General features: G+C 43.8%; 4 protein-coding genes and 1 long non-coding RNA gene across 23 annotated transcripts in view; 2 read left to right on the top strand and 3 right to left on the bottom strand.

Annotated features, from left to right (window-relative positions):
- The window catches only part of SPAG9 (sperm associated antigen 9), a 66,001-nt gene extending 64,602 nt beyond the window's left edge, over positions 1-1,399 (bottom strand). For 3 of the 4 annotated variants that reach the window (XM_052807659.1, XM_052807661.1, XM_052807660.1), the window contains exon 1: positions 959-1,399. In XM_052807659.1, coding sequence (XP_052663619.1) covers positions 959-1,264 — 306 coding nt within the window. In that variant the 5' untranslated portion in view covers positions 1,265-1,399. The remainder of the gene's footprint in view (positions 1-958) is intronic. The other variant, XM_052807662.1, reaches the window with a different exon arrangement.
- A 5,376-nt stretch (positions 1,400-6,775) lies between these two features.
- On the top strand, positions 6,776-10,299 carry LOC128150913 (nucleoside diphosphate kinase-like). Of its 3 annotated transcripts, none has more exons than XM_052807684.1 (5): positions 6,776-6,800; positions 6,907-7,039; positions 7,574-7,675; positions 8,405-8,517; positions 8,865-10,132. In XM_052807684.1, coding segments are annotated over exons 1-5 (468 nt in total). In that variant the 5' UTR covers positions 6,776-6,798; the 3' UTR covers positions 8,983-10,132. The 3 variants fall into 3 exon arrangements, 2 of the variants coding, with proteins under 2 accessions (XP_052663644.1, XP_052663643.1); XR_008238225.1 differs by lacking the exon at positions 6,776-6,800 and adding an exon at positions 10,149-10,299 and having other exon boundaries at positions 6,911-7,039; positions 8,865-10,116; XM_052807683.1 differs by lacking the exon at positions 6,776-6,800 and having other exon boundaries at positions 6,911-7,039; positions 8,865-9,002; positions 9,833-10,132.
- LOC128150915 (uncharacterized) lies at positions 6,778-10,857 on the bottom strand. The gene is made up of 2 exons (XR_008238226.1): positions 10,462-10,857; positions 6,778-7,936 (listed from the first exon to the last, which is right to left on the bottom strand). It is a non-coding gene; the product is annotated as an uncharacterized LOC128150915 (long non-coding RNA).
- Positions 10,858-11,465: 608 nt separating this feature from the next.
- Positions 11,466-14,350, top strand: LOC128150914 (nucleoside diphosphate kinase). Of its 2 annotated transcripts, none has more exons than XM_052807686.1 (5): positions 11,466-11,624; positions 12,001-12,133; positions 12,747-12,848; positions 13,585-13,697; positions 14,103-14,350. In XM_052807686.1, the coding sequence occupies exons 2-5, from the start codon at positions 12,005-12,007 to the stop codon at positions 14,218-14,220; spliced, it is 462 nt and encodes a 153-aa protein (XP_052663646.1). In that variant the 5' UTR covers positions 11,466-11,624; positions 12,001-12,004; the 3' UTR covers positions 14,221-14,350. The 2 variants fall into 2 exon arrangements, with proteins under 2 accessions (XP_052663646.1, XP_052663645.1); XM_052807685.1 differs by having other exon boundaries at positions 11,553-11,629.
- Positions 14,351-14,950: 600 nt separating this feature from the next.
- MBTD1 (mbt domain containing 1) overlaps positions 14,951-20,196 on the bottom strand; it is a 40,453-nt gene continuing 35,207 nt past the window's right edge. For 11 of the 13 annotated variants that reach the window (XM_052807673.1, XM_052807680.1, XM_052807670.1 and 8 more), the window contains one exon: positions 14,951-18,977. In XM_052807673.1, the coding sequence (XP_052663633.1) occupies positions 18,859-18,977 (119 nt within the window). In that variant the 3' untranslated portion in view covers positions 14,951-18,858. The remainder of the gene's footprint in view (positions 18,978-20,196) is intronic. The other 2 variants (XR_008238224.1, XM_052807671.1) reach the window with 2 other exon arrangements.

Genomic DNA, 20,196 nt, shown 5'->3' with positions numbered 1-20,196 from the left:
AGTTATCCTGCACAGCCGCTTTCTATTGTATCGCTTTAGAATCTCGCAGAAGATAATGCTTCACCAGCTTATTTATGCTGAAGCGATTCTTCGATATTTTTATTTCGATTTTTGTAGTAACATCCCAAGTCAGAGTTTATGTCATTGAACAGTCCACACCACCTGTTGCTGACTGCAGCTTTTATGCACCAACTTTGAAGAACTACAGTCTAGGCAGCACGTATTTCCGTATTTTTCGCAATGCCTTCTCACTGTTTTTTGTGACTACCACCGATCCGAAACGGACAATCCACCTCCAGCCACGGACAAAAATCCGGAGGGAAAGCGAAAGAGCGGAGCCGTCAGCACACGGTTCCACGCTTGCTCTGCGGAGCGGTGCCGCTTTTCTTCCACGGACCTGCTGACTGGAAGAGCAGCGCTTCGGAGCGCTCCCGGAGAGCGATTTCAGAGTCCCGCAGGAAGGGCCACGGACTCGGGGACTGAGGCGACCGAGCTCTGCCCTCACCTGCGTCCAGCCGCCACACGACCGGGCCCGGCGCAGCCCGCACCGGCTCCCCCGAGGCGCTGGAGGCCAAGCGAGCGGAGCAGGCAGGGACGCAGCTCGCCGCCTTCCCTCCTCCCAGAAACACGTCGCGACACGAACCCCTCACCCGCTGGCTCCCGGCCCCTCCGACGGGAGCGCCCTCCGGGGCCTCCCTCCCCGCCTGGCAGCCGGCAGCAGCCACCGCCGGGCCGCGGGGCACCCCGGGCCCAGGTACCGCAAGCACCCCCCGCTCCTCGGCGGCCCGGAGGGAGGAGCGGCTCGGCCGCCGCCGAGGGCAGGAAGTTCCCCCCCCCCTCCGCCGCCGCCGCCTCCGCGGAGGAAGCCCGGAGCCGCCGCCCGCCTCGGGAACGGGCCCCCGCCCTCCACCGGCTCCGCTTGCCGCCGCAGCCCCCGGGCCCGGCGCCCGCCCCTCACCTCCTCGGCCTGCTTGCGCAGCGCCTTCTCCCGCTCGTACTGCGTGAGGAGCTGCTCGTTGTCGTCCCGCAGCAGCTCCAGCTCCACGCTGGTCTCCTGGCTGTGGGCGCACACCGAGTCCAGGTTCTCCAGGACGGCCACCACCAGCGGCATCAGCTCGGCCACCACCTCCTCGTCGTAGCGCCCGATGAGCCGCTCGAACTCGCGGTAGATGGAGCCCGCCAGCCCCGACACCCGCTCCGACATCATGGCGGGGCCGGGGCCGCCGGGCTCCTCCTGGTACACCACGCCGTCCGCCAGCTCCATGGCTGCCGGAGAGCGCCTTTTCCTCTCGGGGCCCGGCGGGGCGGCAGCGGCTCAGCGCGCTCCCGGCGTCTCCTCCTCCCTCTGCGGCGGGGCCTCGCCTGCAGCCCGGGCGAGCGGGAGGCGGGGAGGGAGAAGGAGGAGGAGGAGGAGAGGCGGAGAGCGGCCCTGGCGCACGGCACTGACCTCACCCGCCGCGCCGGGGCGGGGCCTGCGCGTCACGCGGGGCGGGGCGAGGGGCGGAGCCCGGCGGTGAGGTCAGCGCGGGGCGGGAGGGCGGCGATGGCGGCCGGCCTCACCCGCCGGGCCGGGCCGGGCCGGGCCGGGCCGTCTGCGGGACGTTGCGGGTCACCGGAGGGAATAGGCCGTAGGCGCCCGGCCTTAGGGACTGAAGGGCTGCCGGGCCGTCTAGGAGGGGTGTTGGGCTGAGAGGAGAGGGTTAGGCCGCGTCAGTGCCGAGGCGGGGAGGCGGCCGGTGGGGTTGTGGAGCTGGGGAAGAGGCGCTGAGGCCCGCGGGCCGAGCCCTGCGGGGAGCCGGCCGGCCCTGGAGGCCCAGGCGGCCTCCCGTGGGGCCGGGGCAGCGGGGAGGCCGGCCAGGAGCCCAAGGGACCGCGCAATTAATCTTCATCTCTTTGGGTAGAAGATTTAAGGAAACGCTCTCTGGCAGCTCACGTGGAGGCGTTAGCGTCTGTTTATCGCACCCACAGAGGCAGAAGTAGATCAAGTGGTTCGTTTAGGGATGACTGAGAGAGCTAAAACCAGATGTTAGGACTTCGCAGCTCCCAAACCGCGCTTGGGTCGCTGTGTCGGCTAATCTCTGACAGTGAAAAGACCTTTATTTCTAATAAGGTCTCCAGATAAATTAGTACCAAAAATGCTGTTTTATTCGCGATAACACAACTTAGAAAGCATCTCACGCTTGCTGAGAGGCATCGGTTTTCCTAGGATTTCGAACAGTGAATTCCATTCTGGATCGTGTGTTTTGTCATGGGAATAACGTGAGCTATTCTATACGTGTATGGTAACATTGAAAATGTCTACTGAGATTGAAGAGCTTCAGAGTTGCCTCACATCCCTCACGTTTATCATACAATTAATGTTTGGGGAAATCACCGTTTCTCATTAAGTAAAAGTATTTCATGTACAAAGGAGCTAAGGAGCCCGGTGGGCCAGCGGCAGTACAGGAACAAAGAAACGAGTGTTTTAAAAAATGCAAAAGCTTGAGAAGTGGTGGAACTTTAACTGTGGTGATTGCATTAATTTCCACTGGAGAGCAGTAGAGGTTTGCACTGTATTTTCTTTCATTTGGACTGATTCTAAGGCAGTAACTGTGCTTTCAATGCATGTGCTGCATTGTCTTTTTAGGTACTATGCTAGTGGGTCTGCACAGGAATGACAAGATTTCTGGTGGATTTCTTGTGAGTTCTGTTTAGACATCATCCTCCTAAGCTAATATTTAACATAGTGCAGCCAGGGCATAGGCAGTTAAAGTACAAATTTATTTGTAAATATGGCAGAAGGAAAGAAAAGCTGTTTGCCTTTTAATTACGACCAAAAAAATTACATCACTTTAGCTAAAAAATAATTTTTAAAAAGACAGAACGCGTACTCTCCTACTCACATCTCCTCAAGTGAAATTATTGGAAATGATCCGTATGAAAAGATTCTTTTTTTCATAGTTCTCTTTAGCAGTTGTCCACTGAGAAAAACTGCAACTTCTCTGTGTTTACCTGCTGTCTAGCACAGATTAAAATCTTTACCCGATGCCGGGCTGTTGAGGGAAGCTGTCCTTGAGAATTTCTCTCCCTTTACGTCATACATAGTTTCCCATTTGCCTCAGTTGTTTGTATTGCGGAAGACACTGAGAGCCTTTGGGGTAGGGGTTACTGACTTGTGGGTTTTTTTACTGAGCCTGAATAAATCTTGTAGGAAGACCACAAATGGCCAAAGCTGAGAAGTAACTCTGTCCTGCTCTCAGGACAAGGTTGGCAGGCCATACCTAATTGCAGTGGACTTTTAATCTAGAGCTCACCACGTTATTCATGCATAATACTGCATAATGTGAGGACAGCTCTAAACAACTGCAGATTATTGTGAGGATAAAAATACCAATAATCTTGAATTGTAGCAGAGATCCTTTTCTCAATGTAGTTTTATAGTTATTGCCGTCATACTTGGCAAATTGCACAAATACATTAGCTCAAAAGACATATGTTCTGACAGACGGCAAAAATGGGTCAAGGTGTCTGCTGACAGCCTTCAAGGGAAGGGGTCTCTGAGGATATGCTATTTTTATCCTGTTTCTATTAGCAAAATGGATAGATGTGGTTTTCTTTCACAGCTGGAGCGAGTCCATCACTGAACAGGCAGGCCGTTGCCACTAGAGTTGCACTCAGACTGACAGAGTACAGGTAGAAGAGAGCCATTTGTGGTCGTGTTTGATTTCTAGTCACCCTGGGGTTTTCTAACATGGATAAAGAAGTATTTAAAAAGATGAACAATAGAAAAATTACCTGAGAGCCAAGTTTAAGTGGTGTACAAATGTATCTTATTGACAGTCTTACCACTGTGATCGCGTTTTATGACGTGCACCTTGCAGTCGGTGTGAGATCAGAAACTCGGGAATGCATTAAAAATAGAACAAGTTATGGAATTATATTCTAGTTGCTTGCAAGGAGATTAAAGGACCTTGATGACCTGTCAATTTAGTAAACTAATCAAGCATATGAAACTGCGCAAAGAAACCTGATAGTATTGTCTTTGTAGCTTGAAAGCAGTGGCTGGCTGTGGTAACTACTAGAGTAAAATGCAATTCACACTCTTGGGGAAAGAACTGCCTGAAAAAGAAATTAATTTTCTGGATAATAAGAAAAATTACGTTCCCTATCCCTAGGAATAACAGTTTATTTGAAAGCAAATTGATTTGCAATTTACCAGGGAAGAAAGTTAGCCCTTGAATCGGCATGGGGTGAGAAGAGCTTAACTGGGACTTTACCCAGAGGAAGAAATTTTTATAAAAGCTTAATTCTCTGGCGCATTATATCTTAAGGCGCAACAGAAATCAAGGTAAAAACAGATGAATGATAGCAATACTTAGCTAAATGAAGAGTAGTATAGCCACAAGCAACAAAACATGTCAGACTTACGAGTCTGGTTATGAGGTGCAAGAGGTGCGCAGCACAAAATGTGAGTCCCAATGAGAACTCCCCAAATGTTTTGAGTGGTACAGATACAGGCTGTTAGCTGAGACCATTATAAAGCTGGGGCCAAAATAGCAAAGCTAGGACCTGTGTTTAAATTCTCCTGAAGTTTGGAGACATTCACTGTCAGTCTTTTGCCTCAGGCCTGTTTTAAAAATCTCTACTGGTTTTAAGTACTGTGTAAATGGCTTGAGCTCAATAATAATACTGAGTTCACTCACTGAAGACTTTGAAGGTCTTTACTTTCTCTTCCCACAATCAGTCCATTTTTAGGAAATTGTCTAGACTCTCTACTTCTTTGCATTTTAGGTAAAGACATAATTTTCAGTGTAATTTAGTAACTTTGGTAGAATTTTCAACCAGCAAAAAGGCTGCTCGTTTATACAGTAAAAATAACAAGGAAGCATACTTCTGTGGTGTTTCGTGTACTATATAATGCACAACATGCTCTGCTAATCATGGATTAATCTCAAAAGTGACAAAGATGACCCTTATTTAATGAGGTTAAAAGACTTGGCAAAGATCACAGAGCAGACTTATGGTAAAGCTGCAAATAGTGCTTGCCCACCTTATGGCGAGTCCTAAGCTTTAATCGTTAAATTACATGGTTTTAACAAGGCTGTAAATAGATGTCCTATTGCTGCTTTTAAGTGACTATTTTTCTAAGCATCCTGTTTCTAAAGACCTTTTTTTCTATTTTTAAGTATTATTTTGCCGTAGTGAGGATTGCAGCATTAGAGTTTGTTTTAGTAGTATGAAACGTCTTGAAGAGATGTGTATTGAAACAACAGAATATAGTGGATTGATATTACCGGGAGAATACTCAGAAATTCCAAGTCCAAAATAACTTCAAGGGGGGCTTGCTAGACTGTACAATGCTGTGGGTTTTTTTTAAACATCTTTCATTAAATCAGAGACCTTGGAAAAAGGAGTACATCAGAGTATGGTCATACCTGGAAAAAAAAGACCCCCGAATACTAGTAAACGGGTTGTTTGAGCAGATGCTTATGTCAGATCTAGATTCTCCCACCAGAACTAGAAGACGTGGATGTGTGACAGATTGTAGCGAAGAAAAGGGATCCCAGGTAAGGAAATCCCTGCTATCAAAAAGCTGAACCTCTGTCCCTGTCAAGCAGCAGCAAAGTCCTGCCCAGAGGGAAGTGAAATCCACCTTATTTTGCTTTCAAGAAGAGCCAGGGGGTAGAGCCCGGGAAGTTCATCGCAGTTTGGGAAACAAAACCAGGGGAAGCAGGGATTTCCTCCCGGCAGGGCGTGCTGAGGACGCGGGAACTTGATGTTTTACCCTCGGGTCTCTCCAAGGGGATAACGTGCTCAAGGCCGAACAGTTACGGGGTAAATCGCCGAAGGGCGATTCGGAGATCGAATACCGTGTAACCAGGCAAAAAAAGAAAATTGCCTGCTTTAAAGAGGAAAGGTTAAGCAAGCAGAGCGGGACGATAACGAGATTTTTGTTAAAATGATTTCCCGTGCCTGTTGTTCAATAAACCCCGCGGTTCCCCACCGAAGGCTTGACTGCTTAAGGAGGGGTCCCGGGAAGGGGCGGGGGGAGCGGGCGGGGCTCCGCGGCAGCGGAGGGGGCTGGAACGGCGCCGCCCGCGGGACCTCCCGGCCGCCAGCGCCCCCCTGCGGGCGGGAGGCCGCGCCGTCGCCATGGTAACCGGCCGCCCCCGGGCCTACGGTGCTGCCCCGGGGCGGCGGCGGCTCAGCGCTAAGCCGCGGCTTGGCCGGCAGCGCCCGCCGCCCCGGGCCGCCAGAGCCAGCCGGGGCCGCCAGCAGGTGAGACGGGGCGGCGGCAAGGAGGGTGCGGGGTGCTGCCGGGGAGCAGGAGCCGGCCCGGCCACCCCCCCCCCTCGGTTCCGCGGGGCGCGGGGAAGGGCCGACTGGCCTCGACCCGCCTGACGGCGGGCGGGGGCTGAGGCCGGCCGGTTTCAGCGCTTTTCTGCAAACAACGGCGGCGGCTGGTGCGGGGGCCGGGCTCCCCCCTCCGTACGGTACCTGCAGGCGAAGGTGCGGGCTCGTACCCGCTTGCAGCAGAGCGGTGCTCGAAAGCAACCGACCGATAATGCTGGTTTACAGATGAAAACGATGCACGTGGATGTATTCAACCTCTTTTGCCCTGAATTGCAGGCAGCAGCCTCCCACGCGGCTCTGGAGACGTATCTGTGACGGTCTTTACCTTCCATTCCGCTTACAGCTTTTCTGATTTTAATATCTCTGTATGTGGAACGCTGTTATTGTTTTAAACTTACTTGTGAACACCCGCGTCTGGTGATTGAATTATCAAATCAGTGCAGGTCATGGGTTACTGACCTTCAGATGTAGCCGCTTTAATTAAATAATAGCTGCTAGTACACGCGATGCAGGCCTGTGATTGTACTTGCCTGCTGGTCCTGGAATAACAACTCTTATTTCCTTCCCGCTTAGGACGATGGCTTCTATCTCTGAGCGCACGTTCATCGCCATCAAGCCTGACGGAGTCCAGCGGGGACTGGTGGGAGAAATCATCAAGCGGTTTGAACAGAAAGGATTCAAACTGGTCGCCATGAAATTAATACATGTAAGCTTTCCTTAATTTGTGCATCTCCTTTTTCATATAGACTGCAGCCTTGAAATAGAGCAGCGCGCCATAATGACAAATGTAGTCTTCAGAACAATTAAACCTCAAATTTTGAGAAGTCTTTGAATATTTGGGGTATTTTTGGAAAAGTTCCAATTTCCAGCTCTGGCTAAATGCTTTAGACATGCTAAGCATGCTAATTTTAGTAACTTGATGTCCTTAGTCTGAAGAGAATATTCTTTTAGGTGCATCTTATACCTAATAAACATCTCTGAATATCTTCAAGAAATGCCAGGTCCCATAATCCGTCTATATTGGTAAAAGATACTTTTCTAAGTTCAGCTGTGGTTAAAGCAAACGGTTCAAATTCATATAAACCAAAAGTACTCTAGGAACATGCTAGAAATGCTGAATTTTCAATTGCGTGCAAGTTTTAGGATTAATAGTGCTCTGTGGTTAATCTATGTGATTTCAGTATGCTCTTAAGTTCTTACAGTAAGCTTTTTTTGGTTGGTTGGTTGGTTTTTAATGCAGGCCTCTGAAGACCTTCTGAGAGAACACTACATTGACCTAAAAGACCGGCCATTCTATGATGGTCTGGTGCAGTACATGCATTCTGGACCTGTTGTAGCTATGGTGAGTTCTTGAGAATGAAGCTCAGCTAAGAAATACATACTGTTTAATTGTCTTACCTGCAATAAGATTGTGTTACCTATTGAATTGTAATTTACTTTTAAAAATACTTAAAAACCTAGATTCAAATACTGTAATTAGGAAGATGTGCTGTTCACTCCTTTAATCTTTTTTCATAATCTTTCTCTTCTTTGAGTCGGTATGTTGAAGAAGAGGGCAGGGGTAAAGGGGGAACCAAAGCTGGGACCCTGAGAAACAGTAAACCTGCACAAAAACACCTGTCAATGAAATGCCATGTATTAAGCAAGCTGAAAATAGATAGTGGAATATTTTTACTATACTACTAAGCAATAGTAACTTTGAAAATCTTTTTTAGTCTAGGTTCATTAGAAGGGATTTTCTCTTTTTTTTCCTTGATAGTGTGTTTGTAAAATAGTTGAGCTGGAGGTCTAGATCTTCAATGAGCAGACGGCTTTGTAAGGCTGTTTACCAAATTGAGATTTAAAATTGTTCTCTTCCCATCCTGGGTGAGGAGAGGTATTGTGGAGAAGGGGAGCACTTCAGCAGATGCTTCAAGAATCTGACAGAAAAACTGGAGATAAAATATGTTGCTATTACAAATATTTGGGTGGTGATTTGTGCCATGATGGACAGCATTGTGTAATGATTGCTACTCTACCTACTGCTAAGATTGAATAATCTCGATGGATTTTTTTTTTTTTTTTTTTTAAGGTGTGGGAAGGACTTAATGTGGTTAAGACTGGAAGAGTGATGCTGGGGGAAACTAACCCATTTGATTCCAAGCCTGGCACTATTCGTGGTGACCTCTGCGTTCAAGTTGGAAGGTATATTTTGAAACTGTTGATATCTAAAGATGCTAAATGTCCAGTGGTATGTCATGATATATGTAGGAACTGTGCTCCATCCTCCTCTATCTTATGCACGGAGCTGCCATTCTCTGTGCCCATGTAATGTTATGATCTAAAGATAGAAATTGAGTTGTGGTCTTCCCCATTGACAAAAACGATGAGCAAAGCTGGGACTGCATACTCTGTGCCTATTACTAATTTACAATTACTTACAACTTCTCTCCATAATGGAGACCACTTAAAAAAAAAAAAAAAAAAGAGTGCTTGCTTTGCTTTGAGTTTGAGGATTATATTACTTTTATATCCACCTTTTCTTTTCCTAGGAACATCATTCATGGAAGTGATTCTGTAGAAAGTGCTGAGACAGAGATCAATTTATGGTTCACTCCTGAAGAACTGGTTGATTACAGAAGCTGTGCTCATGAATGGATCTATGAGTAAAACTGAGCCTCTACCTTCTGATATCCTTACTGTCTGTAAGCAGCTGCTAGCCTCTAGCTGTTTCAAAGCCCTTCATATAAACCGGTAGAAACACGTCTTAGAAATCTGTGAAATTGCTCTGTTGAGAATATTAAATATAGCCAGCATTTGCTGCTGCTTTGGTTAAAAAGCTGTCAAGTTATAGATGGAATTGTACTTTCAGAAAGCTGCTTCAGGGGGGTAAGAGATAGGAGATTAAAACACAGAGCATATAACACATATTTTCCTGAAGCACTCTGTCGTCAAACAGGATAGTTTGGTAAACAGAAAAAAAATTGGTAAAAATTTATTTGGTAAGTAATTATGCAAATGGCTTAGTGTCAAAGGTTGATTATGTTAAAATGTAAGGGGACAACTTATGGTATGTAAATATATTGATAGTGTGCCCAAATGTTGAGGACTGAACTTGCTATCAAGTGAATCCCCATGCCCAAAATGGCTGCAGAAAAAAAAGCTTATTTATTTCTCTCTCCAGAATGTGCTGTGCCTGTACACAGAGCATAGCTTTGATTAAAATGAGAACTTTCCTCTAGATGACACTGTTTCAACTTGCTTTTTTTTTTTTTTACCCCACACAGGATTTATTTAGCATTTTAAGGAAGGATTAATAGGCCAGGCTTTCTGAAATGCCCTTTTATGTGAAAAGAAGATTAATGTGAGGATGGATGAGGGAGATCTACCTTCAGCCACTTTAGTGTAGCAGTCCTCTGGCGTTGCACAGAGCAACAACAGAGTGACATTTGCTTTACTGGCTGAAGAGCTGATAATTTAGCTATGTCCTTATTTGTGTTCTTTCCTTAACAGCTGGAACTCCAAAGCAAGCTGTTCTTGGATAAGGTATTTCAGAAGTGGCTCTAGCATTATTTTTTTAATTTATTTAATCATGTAAAGAAATACAGTCATAATATTGCTAAATGTATTTCAGTAGAGGTGTCTGCTTCTGTCAGAGAAAACTATCAGCCTCTTGCAGAAATCTGAACAACAAATATTCACTAGCTGTACTGGACGAGGAACAAGAAATGTATTGGGGTCAATATTATGTATTTATTTCCCTGCAATGTTGTATTCGGTAAAAGCAAGGGTTTCATGAAATTAGTTGTTCCAACACCTAGATTTTTTTCCTACAGCAAGTTCTTGTTTCAAATACTAAACTGTGCAATGAATGTTCAATTCGATGCTTACGGTACTTTTTGAAGATACCCAACTCCTAAAAAGAGATGGTACAAAATGAAACAACATTTGCTCTTTCTTAGGTGAAATAAAAGGAAATTTTCATTATGTTGTCTTAGATCTAATTAATGAATCTAAGGAGAGGGAACAAATTCCCTAACTACCACACTGTAGATGAGGTTGTTAGCTTCTCTTCTGAAAGTCTTCAGTGTTATAGAAGATAAATAATTAAGTTAAAGGTTGTTAGACAAAAGGGAACATGTGACAAACCTGTGCACGAGATGTCTCCAGGTCCATTTTTGCTTGAAGGATTACTTTCTACGTTTCTTTTTCTTGATTTGCTTACTACAAAATATAGAAATCTGGGTTATCTAGAGATGTGGGGGTTGTCAGAAAGCTCCTGGTTAATATTTCTAACGCATTGAGACTGAGAGAAGGTGGAGGTCAGCCATCTCTCAGAGAAACGCAATACTCCTGCACATCTGAGAGGTCTGACTGAGCATGTCCAGTTTCACTAATGGCAAGTGGCTTGTTAGTAAGAGACTGCATAAGTACTGCAAAGGGTATTTCATTAATATTACAGCTGCAGTGATGGTATATGATTATAACTAGCTCCGGGGGAGGAAAGGCGTTTTGTACATTAGTCAAGGGCCAAGTAGTAAATGTAATAAGAAGTAACAACACTCTTCCTAATTCTCGTTATGACACGTGTCCTGGGACTGTGGAGTTTTACACCTGCGCTTTGACACTTTGTGGCTTCATCTTCCCCTACGCCAGCCAAATCACCGATGACCTCACTGGCTTTTACAGATCCTACTTTGCTTTTCTGTGCAAAACAGAATTTCAGGCAGCTGTAAGGCGTGCTGCTTCGGTTAAGCGAGGTTGGCAGTAGCAACGCTAGCGAGCAGAGGGTGGGAATCTCTCTGGAAATAGCAAAGCGAGTACCTCTTAATAAAAACTGGTTCAGTGTAGTTAAACCTCCCTGATCTTTTCACTGGGGAAAAGGCTTACGGCCCCGTTGCTGCAGCTGAAAGTTAAGAACCCTCCGAGGAGGCGACGGCGACAGGTGCCGCCGGCCCTTCGGCACAGCCCGGCCGGCAGCTGCCCCCGGGCCGGCTGCCAGCCGCGGCGGGGGCTCGAAGGCAGCCGAGCCGGGCCGCGCCGCGCCGCGCCGGCCGCTGAGGGAGCGAGGCGGGCGGCCGCCGCCAGGCCCAGCGGCAGCGTCCCGCCGGCTGCCCGGGCCCGCAACCCCGGCAGGGCGGGCTGGCGCCGAAGCGAGCCCCCGGCCCCGCCAGGCCCGCCCCCAAGCGCCGCAAGGCGGGCGGCTCCTCCTCTCCGCAGGGCGGGCGGTTCGGCCACCGCCCGCCTCTTCCTCCTCCTCTTTCTTCGGCGGCGGCGGTGCGGGCGGCGGCGGCTGCGGGAGCTCAGGCGAGGTGAGGTGAGGTGAGGCGAGGCGAGGGCCACCCTCCCCCGGCCGCAACGCTCCGGGCCGCTCCGTGAGGGGAGGCCGAGGCGGCGCGGGCCGCGCCAGCGGCGGGCGCCTCATGGCGGACGGGTTGCCTCAGCCCCGAGCTCGGCGGCGGCCTGCGGGCCTCGCCTGGGCGAGCGGCGAGGGCGGCGGAGGGGAGAGGAGAGAAGGGGAGGGAAGGGGAGGGGAGCGGAGCGGAGGGGCGGGAGCGGGACGCCGCCGGGCCCGGGGGAGGCACAAGGCGAGCCCGGCGCCACGTGGGCCCGGGCGGGGCGGCGGTTCCCTGCGACCTTGAGGCGGCGGCGAGCCTCAGCCGTGCGTGTCCCTCTTTTGCCCCTCAGCGCGATGGCTGCCAACTGCGAGCGCACCTTCATCGCCATCAAGCCCGATGGGGTCCAGCGCGGGCTGGTGGGAGAGATCATCAAGCGGTTCGAGCAGAAAGGCTTCCGGCTGGTGGCCATGAAGTTCGTGCACGTAAGTCTCCGCAGCCGGGGAATCGCCCCCCCCCTCCCTGCGCCGGCTCCGTCGTCCTAAACGCTTTCCCTCACCTGCCAGAACGGGTCCTGAAATGGTGTGCACCTTCCTACGCGGCTTTTTCCTGCATCGGAATGGGAATCTGATGCCGAACCCGCCCAACAGCTGGAAGTCCCGGATCACACGCCAGGCCGAGCTTTCTATCGAACGCAAATGTTTGATCTCTCCCCTTTCCCTGAGGGAACAAAATTTGCTCGGACGGCTTAATGCAGCCTAATTGAGAGCGCCGAAATGACCTTGACTGAAAGGTTGTATCGGGTAACACCATCCAGACATCTTGCACTCAGCTTATTGCTGAGGATTACTGTAATGCAAAGAAATAATTTTGACAACTCGCAACGCTAACACTACTACAAAGAAAGACGGTGCGTCGTGTGCTCCTTTGATTTTAAATTAGGAACTTTAATTGGAACCCCCCTAATAGCATTGCTGTAACTGTTGATAATATTAATGACTGGTGAGTCCAGTCACTACTGCTGCAGTCGTAAAGTAGTGACACCTTTTGTGGTATATTTTGAAGCTGGTATTTAATGTTACATCTGTCCTTTTAAAGGCCTCTGAAGACCTTCTCAAACAACATTACATTGACCTCAAGGACCGACCATTCTACCCTGGTTTGGTTAAATACATGAACTCTGGACCTGTTGTGGCCATGGTAAGCGGCTTAATTCTACTTAAAGACTACTTTCCCAAATATATTTGTCTCACTCTGTAAATTATTTTAAAATATTCAGATACACTGTTATGTAAACACTTTTTCAAACTACCCTGTTCTGATAGTGGCAAAAGAAAACCAAAATTAAAATCAAGTAGAAACTTACTATTTATTAAGAAGTAGGAAGGTGTGCATATATAAAATGCATATGGCAATGCTTAGCATGGCTTAAGCAAAATTCCCACAAGCCCATCTTCTGCACCAAAAAAATCTCTTGTTTTGGGCAAAAGACAGTCAAGGCTTTCCCACAGAAACCCATCTGCTGTGTCATTCTTTTTTGCACTGCCCCCCCCCAACAATATAATTGCCATAGTAGCATCTCTTTCTCTTTTGACTATGTACCTAACTAGGAGCACCTGCAACTCATCCGGCTGTCCTTGCCCATTCACAATAGAAAGGTTTTGAAGTTGGCCTTGTACATCAGTTAACTCTGAGGCTTGGTAAAGTGTCTCCTTAACTGGAGTGACAATGTTGATAGTCCTTTTTATAATCACTTTCAGTTCTGATGTTTTTTTTCCCTTAGACTTCTTTAGAGGCCTAAGAGAATCTAGGCTAGATTAATTTTTTTAGTGGTGGAGCCTTTGTTTCTTTGCAAAGTATGTTATTAGCAAAAATTATTCTTTGGTATTTCATACAAGCATGGATTAATAGGAGTTGTCTGTCTTTTTTCCTTAAGGTATGGGAAGGACTTAACGTAGTTAAAACTGGGAGAGTAATGCTGGGGGAAACAAACCCTGCAGACTCTAAGCCTGGTACAATCCGTGGTGACTTCTGCATTCAAGTAGGAAGGTATGTGCTCAGTTTATTGTCAATCGAGATTAAAAACTCGATGTTGGTAGACTTCTGTTCTAGAAATTGTTGGTAGTTATCCTAGTCTGATGATATTTTGTTTGCAGGTGACAATCCGTAACTGCTACTTAAGAAAATGGCTTGGCACAAAACTGACTTTTTGAAATACAGCTCCTCATCAGAGCTTCATGTAAGATCAGGCAGTGGCAGTGGCTGGTGTAGTAAAGTAGCCCAAGTCACCCTGCTAGACTTAATTAGCTCTTGTAGTGGGGGTATTTGAATACTGTACCTGAAATAGTAGTCTTGCAGATGTAGATGCTTCATCCAAGTTTTTGCACGTGGAGAACTACTAGGTTGCTGAAAAGTGTATTTTTATGCAAACAATGCGTTTCTCTCCTTCCACAGAAACATCATTCATGGCAGTGACTCTGTAGAAAGTGCGCAGAAGGAGATCAACCTGTGGTTCAAACCTGCAGAGCTCATTGACTTCAAATCTTGTGCACACGATTGGATCTATGAGTGAAATGAGTTTCCACAATGAATTGTGCCTTCTTAACCACGTCATCTCATTCCAGCTATTGATCTGGGAGCAATTATCACCACGGTTATCTTAAGTCATTTTCAGCACTGTCAAATAAATGGATACGAACTAATTTGTTGTGGTATATTCACTATAAAACAGACTACTGTGTTCTAACAGTCACATAAGTTATTTTACTCAGTCATGCAATATTTTCTTCTTGTAGAAGGAATAGTTAACACAAACATAAAGGCATATCTGAATAAAAATTTAGCGAGTTGTTCATTGCGAAGTTGCTTTGAAGGCTACTGAAATACATTACAGTTGGAAAGCCAACTTGCAGAGGGAGAGCTGAAGGGATGCTCGAGTTCCTTCCGATATAACAGAACTGAAAAAGGAGAAAAACAGCCCACCCCATGACAAAACTTCCCTCCCTCCACAACTATTAATACCAACTGTGAATACTACTAATACCAACTGTGCAAAGCTTGCTCTCTATTAAATGCTTATCTAATGCTACATTCTTCTCATATTAAATACCTTGCCTTGTGCTTAGAAGCTCATGCTTTATTTCTGCTCAGACTAACATACCCAATTACTTAAAACATTCACGGTTTTACAAATTGTGGGTATTTTTTTTAATCTGCGTTCTCTTAAGAGAAACAAACTGGAATGCATTTATGTATGCGCCAGTGAGTGCCTTTTAAACAAAACAACCACTACTCAGAAAAAAGACTTTTTATCATTTTTATTTTGTGTAAAAAAGGCAAATTTAGTGAATTATTTTCATCTTGTACACAAAGTTATAATTTTAATGCTTTTCACATCCATGCTGAAAATCTGCAGTCTCGTAAAAATGAAAGTAACATTAATTTCTCCAAAAGCATTTTTTTTCACTTAGTTATGTACATTGCATGAGAAAGCTTTAAATGCTCTCTCTCATTGACCACACAAATTACCAAGAAAATAAAAGATTAAATTTGTACAGATATTGATCTATATATCAAATACATACAGAAATGATGTAAAAACCCTATTTGTTTAATCTTGATTCCCGCCCCAACATTTTCCCAGGGGCCAAAGCTGATGCCTTTTTTGTATAAATGGCTGTGGCTTTTTGTTTTAAATATGAAAATTAAAGGAAGAAAAATTCAGTTGAAATCACAGTTTTTTAAAATCCCTTCCCAATAAAGGATTGTTACCAAATATATTAGCACCATCGTACAAATATTGACGGGAGAGGGTATTCACATCACATAAAACAACAATAAAAAAACCAAACAAACACTGAAACCCGTGTTAGTATCCGTAGAACAAGGAATTGATAACTGCTTTAGCTTTCCTCAGATGCAGCAAGGAAAAGGTTAAAGAGTTGTATTTAAAATAACATAAAAATCAAAGGTCAGCAGAAAGATTTTGAGCAATAAAAGAAGGGTAGCTGCAAAGTAAGGTACGTAACTTGCGCTACCTTATGGTTATAAAAACCTGCTATGCCAAATACTGAAATTAGTTTGACCCCATTGAAGATTTCAGATGTCCAACACTTTGCTGCTCTTTTAGCCAAATAACATGGCTTAGAGTAAAGTGAAGATAAAACTACCTAGAGCCATGTTACTAACAAATGCTTTACAAATACAGTGAAGCCTATACTATGGATACCACAGCCAACAGGTAGCCCACTCGTTGAAGAGACCGCTCTAAGTACCTGGTAGAATTTTGTGCACGTTTTCCTTAAACCTCTCCTAAGCAAGTGACTTCAGTTAGTTCCTTATGTGGTTTGCTTAGGATATATTTCACTGTACTTGACAAACACACAATTTAGGTATATTTTGAATTCAGAAACACAAAGAAATTTCACCCAACTCCTACTGAAGTCACGTGTATCTGAGAATGCACTCACATACTTTAGTGTTTAACGAATAAAATACCTATTTTTAAAGAACATTATAAAGACTGACAGACTTCAAATCCGATTCTTACATTTTTCCAACACAGGAAGTATGTTCAACTTAAGTGCTAATTTCCCCTCTTGACATTTGAAGACTCTAACTCAGAAATCAGGTATAAGCCTGGGCAATATGCAGAAGGCCAAGGTTTAGTGACTGGGCAATATACCTTGCTTATTACTAGCCCAAGCTTTCACATCATGAAACACAAATTAACACAACAGTTTTTTCTACTGAAGTCAGAAGCTATTGATGAGAGAAGAAAGCAAGATTGTGCCAACCTTGTTCCAGCTGACTGGGACAATCTGCAAGTTGTTGCATTTAAAAAAATAAAATAAAATAAAAAATCAATAGTGATGTACTTACCAAACCAAATCAATGCTTGCAGAGCTGGATTTTACAGCAGGTTAAATTGAGAACACAGGGGGGAAAAAAAAAAAAAAATCAAGGCTCAAAGTGTCATTACAATGGTCTCTAATCCTGCTTCTCCAATCCAGGCTGTTCAAAAGAAATGTCATGGGTGGGTCAGAATCTGAGAGAATGTGTTTGAAGTCTACCAAGCCTGAAAAAGTCCTTTTTATGGCTATTCTAGAGAGCTAAAATGTCTTTACCACCTGAAGTTACAGATATTTATAATCTGATAACCAGATTCTGTCAATATAACAAGCTGTTGTTAAAAAGGGGTCATCATTTAAGAAATTTTACCAGTAAGGGAGAAAAGAATTCCAGACATTCCTACACTATACAGGACATTTTTTTTACTTCCAGTAGTAAATACAAAACTTTACATAATTAACCCCTCTTGCATAGAATGAGGTAAACCTGTGCATATTACCAATACTATGTACCCAAAGTTAGAGCAATATTTTAGAAAATAATCAAATTGCTGGTTTTCAACTTTCTATGCACTTTTTTTTTTTTAAGCTCAAACAACAATATACAAAAATGGTCTTCTGGGGCTCTGTGGGTTGATATCCTTAAAGCATTTCTTAGGCTGTAGGAACACAGACATTAATCATTTTGATGATTTTTTTTTTTAAGCCCTAATTTATGGTCAAGAGTCAGATGATCATTGTACTGCTCTGAAGGGGACCTGCTAAGACCCAGAAGCACTTATAGAACATATGCAGTTAATTCCTGAGAGTTTAGTTAATGAACCTTACTGGTAAAAGCTAAAGCTCTTGATGCACATTTTTCCAGTCACAGCTCTGCAGGGCTGATTAACCATTTCACTAATCAACTCCACGAATGAGATTTACAAAAACCTACAAAGTTTAAAAATATGGAAAGATAAAATCCAAATTATTAAGAGCTCATGCTAAAATACTTTGTATTTTACTGGTAGTCATTTTCACCCTTTTACATGACTTTTGCCTTTAAAAAATCTGGACAGTTAAGCAGGTGGGGCTAATGGGATACTTGAAGTGAGACGCAAGGATTCCAGGCAATAAGCAAATCCAGTTTATGGATTACATACTAGACAGTATATGATTTATATACTGTTCTCAAGTCTCAACTTCCATATTACACTATTGCAGCAAGAAAAGAATATTGCAGGCTGTGCAGAACTGAACTAATTTTTTTTAATCCACAATGTATGGCTCCTTTTAGCTCACCTGAAACCATGTGGAACATCAGTTTTGAATGTTCACAAATAAATATTTAAGATAGTAAAGAAACACCTAGGTCTTTCTGAATAGAAAAAAAAAAAAAAAGAAAAATGCTCAGAAGTTCCTTCCCACTACCAAGGGAGGCGAGAGTTACTGTCCATCTGTTTCTTCTTTAGTCTAAATTCAAAGCTAAAACTAATCTTCCAAACGAGGGAATTTTCTGAAGTTCCAGTTTGGCATAGGGCTCTGTAAACATTTGCTGAAGCATTCCAAGACTACAGACAGTCATGAACAGACAAAAGCTTTATGGTCCCAATCCAATGCCTACTGCAGTCAATGGAGACAAGGCTACTGATATTAATGGGCACTGAATCAGACCCTAGAGGAACCTTTTCTTTTAAAAAAAAAAAAAAAATTTCTTATATATATAAAAAAAAAGTATTTTAAACTAAATAAAAACATCTTGAGAAGTTAAAATCTTCCTCAGGTGAAGGCTCCATTGCAACTGGGGCTACTCACTGAGTAGAGCTTTACAGGATTATCTTCCACATACAATTTATGCCTCTAAATTAGGGCTTAAATGCCTTATTTTCACAATAAAAAAAAAAAAAACCAGAGGCGTGACCAGTGCAGTTCACAAGAGTCTAGAAGTCTCCCAACTTGTACCAAAAAGGTTCATTTGTTATGACAGTTCATTTGTATTTGCAACTATATCTTCCTCCAACCGCTTCCCACAATCATGCTAATTAAAGTTTAATCTTACCAAAAAATTAGAATTTCAGTTCTTGTTAACAATGCACAATAAATCTGAACTTGAAAATATTACAAAATTCTTTCAAAAGCTTCAAATACAACACAAAAGTGTCCTTTTTTGTTTTTAATAAATTGAAAAATCTTTTTCACTAAAATAGTTTCCCCGCCCTTCCAAAAAATTCTGAACTGAGTCTAACTCATCTACAGTTAGCAAAGTGCCCCAGGTACAGTCACCTGAACTGTACCATCGAAGTGGGAACAAAATCAGTCAGTCTTGGAGAAAGGCTCTTTTCCTATCACCAGTACTCTGCCCCTCACTTTTCTGAGCTGCCTTATGGTTCTTGTTTGATGTAGTAACTGGCAGATCCGTTGCTTTCCTGATCAGATGCTCCTTGAAGGAAGCTATACTCTTCTCCATCTAGCAACTCCTCCTTCAGCTGCAATGAAGTCACTAAAAATAAAAGATGAACATTAAAGATCTATAAAATTCAAGGTAAGTACAACTTTTCCTTAAATTTATGTAATATTATTTAAATCGGGAACAGACACCAGATTTTCCATTTTCTTATATTCTGCATTTTAGTGATTCTTCTTTTGAGACTCAGTATCCCACAGAAATCAGATGCTTTCTGACCATAAATTGAACCTTCAGTTATGCTCTAATATTAACATATTTGAATAAGTTACTTACAATAATATATTCTCTACAGGCTTTTCTCAAGAATTTAGTATTGTAAACCACTGGTTTAAGAAGGTAACTAACTGAACACGTTAATAGGAATAATCACTGTTGCTCAGAACAATACTTATTTTACTGTTTGCTTCCTATTTAGTCTTTACGGAAGTAAACATAAGATTAACTGTTGGCCATTTACGATCTACAATTCGCCTTACTTAGCCCAATTACTGTAACCGGTCTATGTGAGACAAGAAAAAAAAAATTGACAAAGATTTCTCAATATGTCATTAAAATTTTAAGATCCCAGAAGATAAGTTTCATTCAAGCAAAACATCTTTTTTGTAGTTTTAATCTTCTCTCTTCTTTCTTTTGTAAAAAGATAACAGAAATGAGATCTAAGACATAAAAAACATATTATGAATAGCAATAATGTCACAACTACTCTTCTAGTTTCATTAATGAATAGTGATAAATATCAAAATATGAGCACAATGAGAGGAACACTGAAAACAAAACATGTAAAGACTTTCATTAAAGGTGCAGTACCCACATTAAAGGGTTGATTATACAAAAATAAATGGTTCTCCATGACCAAATGAATGAGAAAAGTATTAAAGTTTACAGCTACTGAATACAAAGTTTATATGCATTACCAATGTTATCTTGAAATGCAGAAATATGCAGTGAAAGCAAAAAACCCCACCCATAACCTGTTGCTACTAGTAGTCCTGCAATAACTTACAAGCCATTTGATTATTCTTTTATTATTTTTCTATGTCATCTTCCATGTTGAAACAAACTCTTGTGCTAAATAAAAATAAAATTTGAAAATTAAGGTATTAAAAAAAAAAGTCAAAAAGTTGCAGCGTAATGCAAGCTCTCCATTTCTTTCTTTAATAGATGCCTCCTCCCACCTACATAGCCCACAATCCCTTGCTGCTTTTTTATTTTTCCTAAATACTTTTCCCTGCGTTATGCTGAACTCTGATCA

Source organism: Harpia harpyja, chromosome 14, assembly GCF_026419915.1.
Source record: "Harpia harpyja isolate bHarHar1 chromosome 14, bHarHar1 primary haplotype, whole genome shotgun sequence".
Classification (NCBI taxonomy): Eukaryota; Metazoa; Chordata; class Aves; order Accipitriformes; family Accipitridae; genus Harpia; species Harpia harpyja.
Note: the sequence above shows the minus strand (reverse complement) of the source record. Positions and strands in the feature narration are given on the sequence as shown.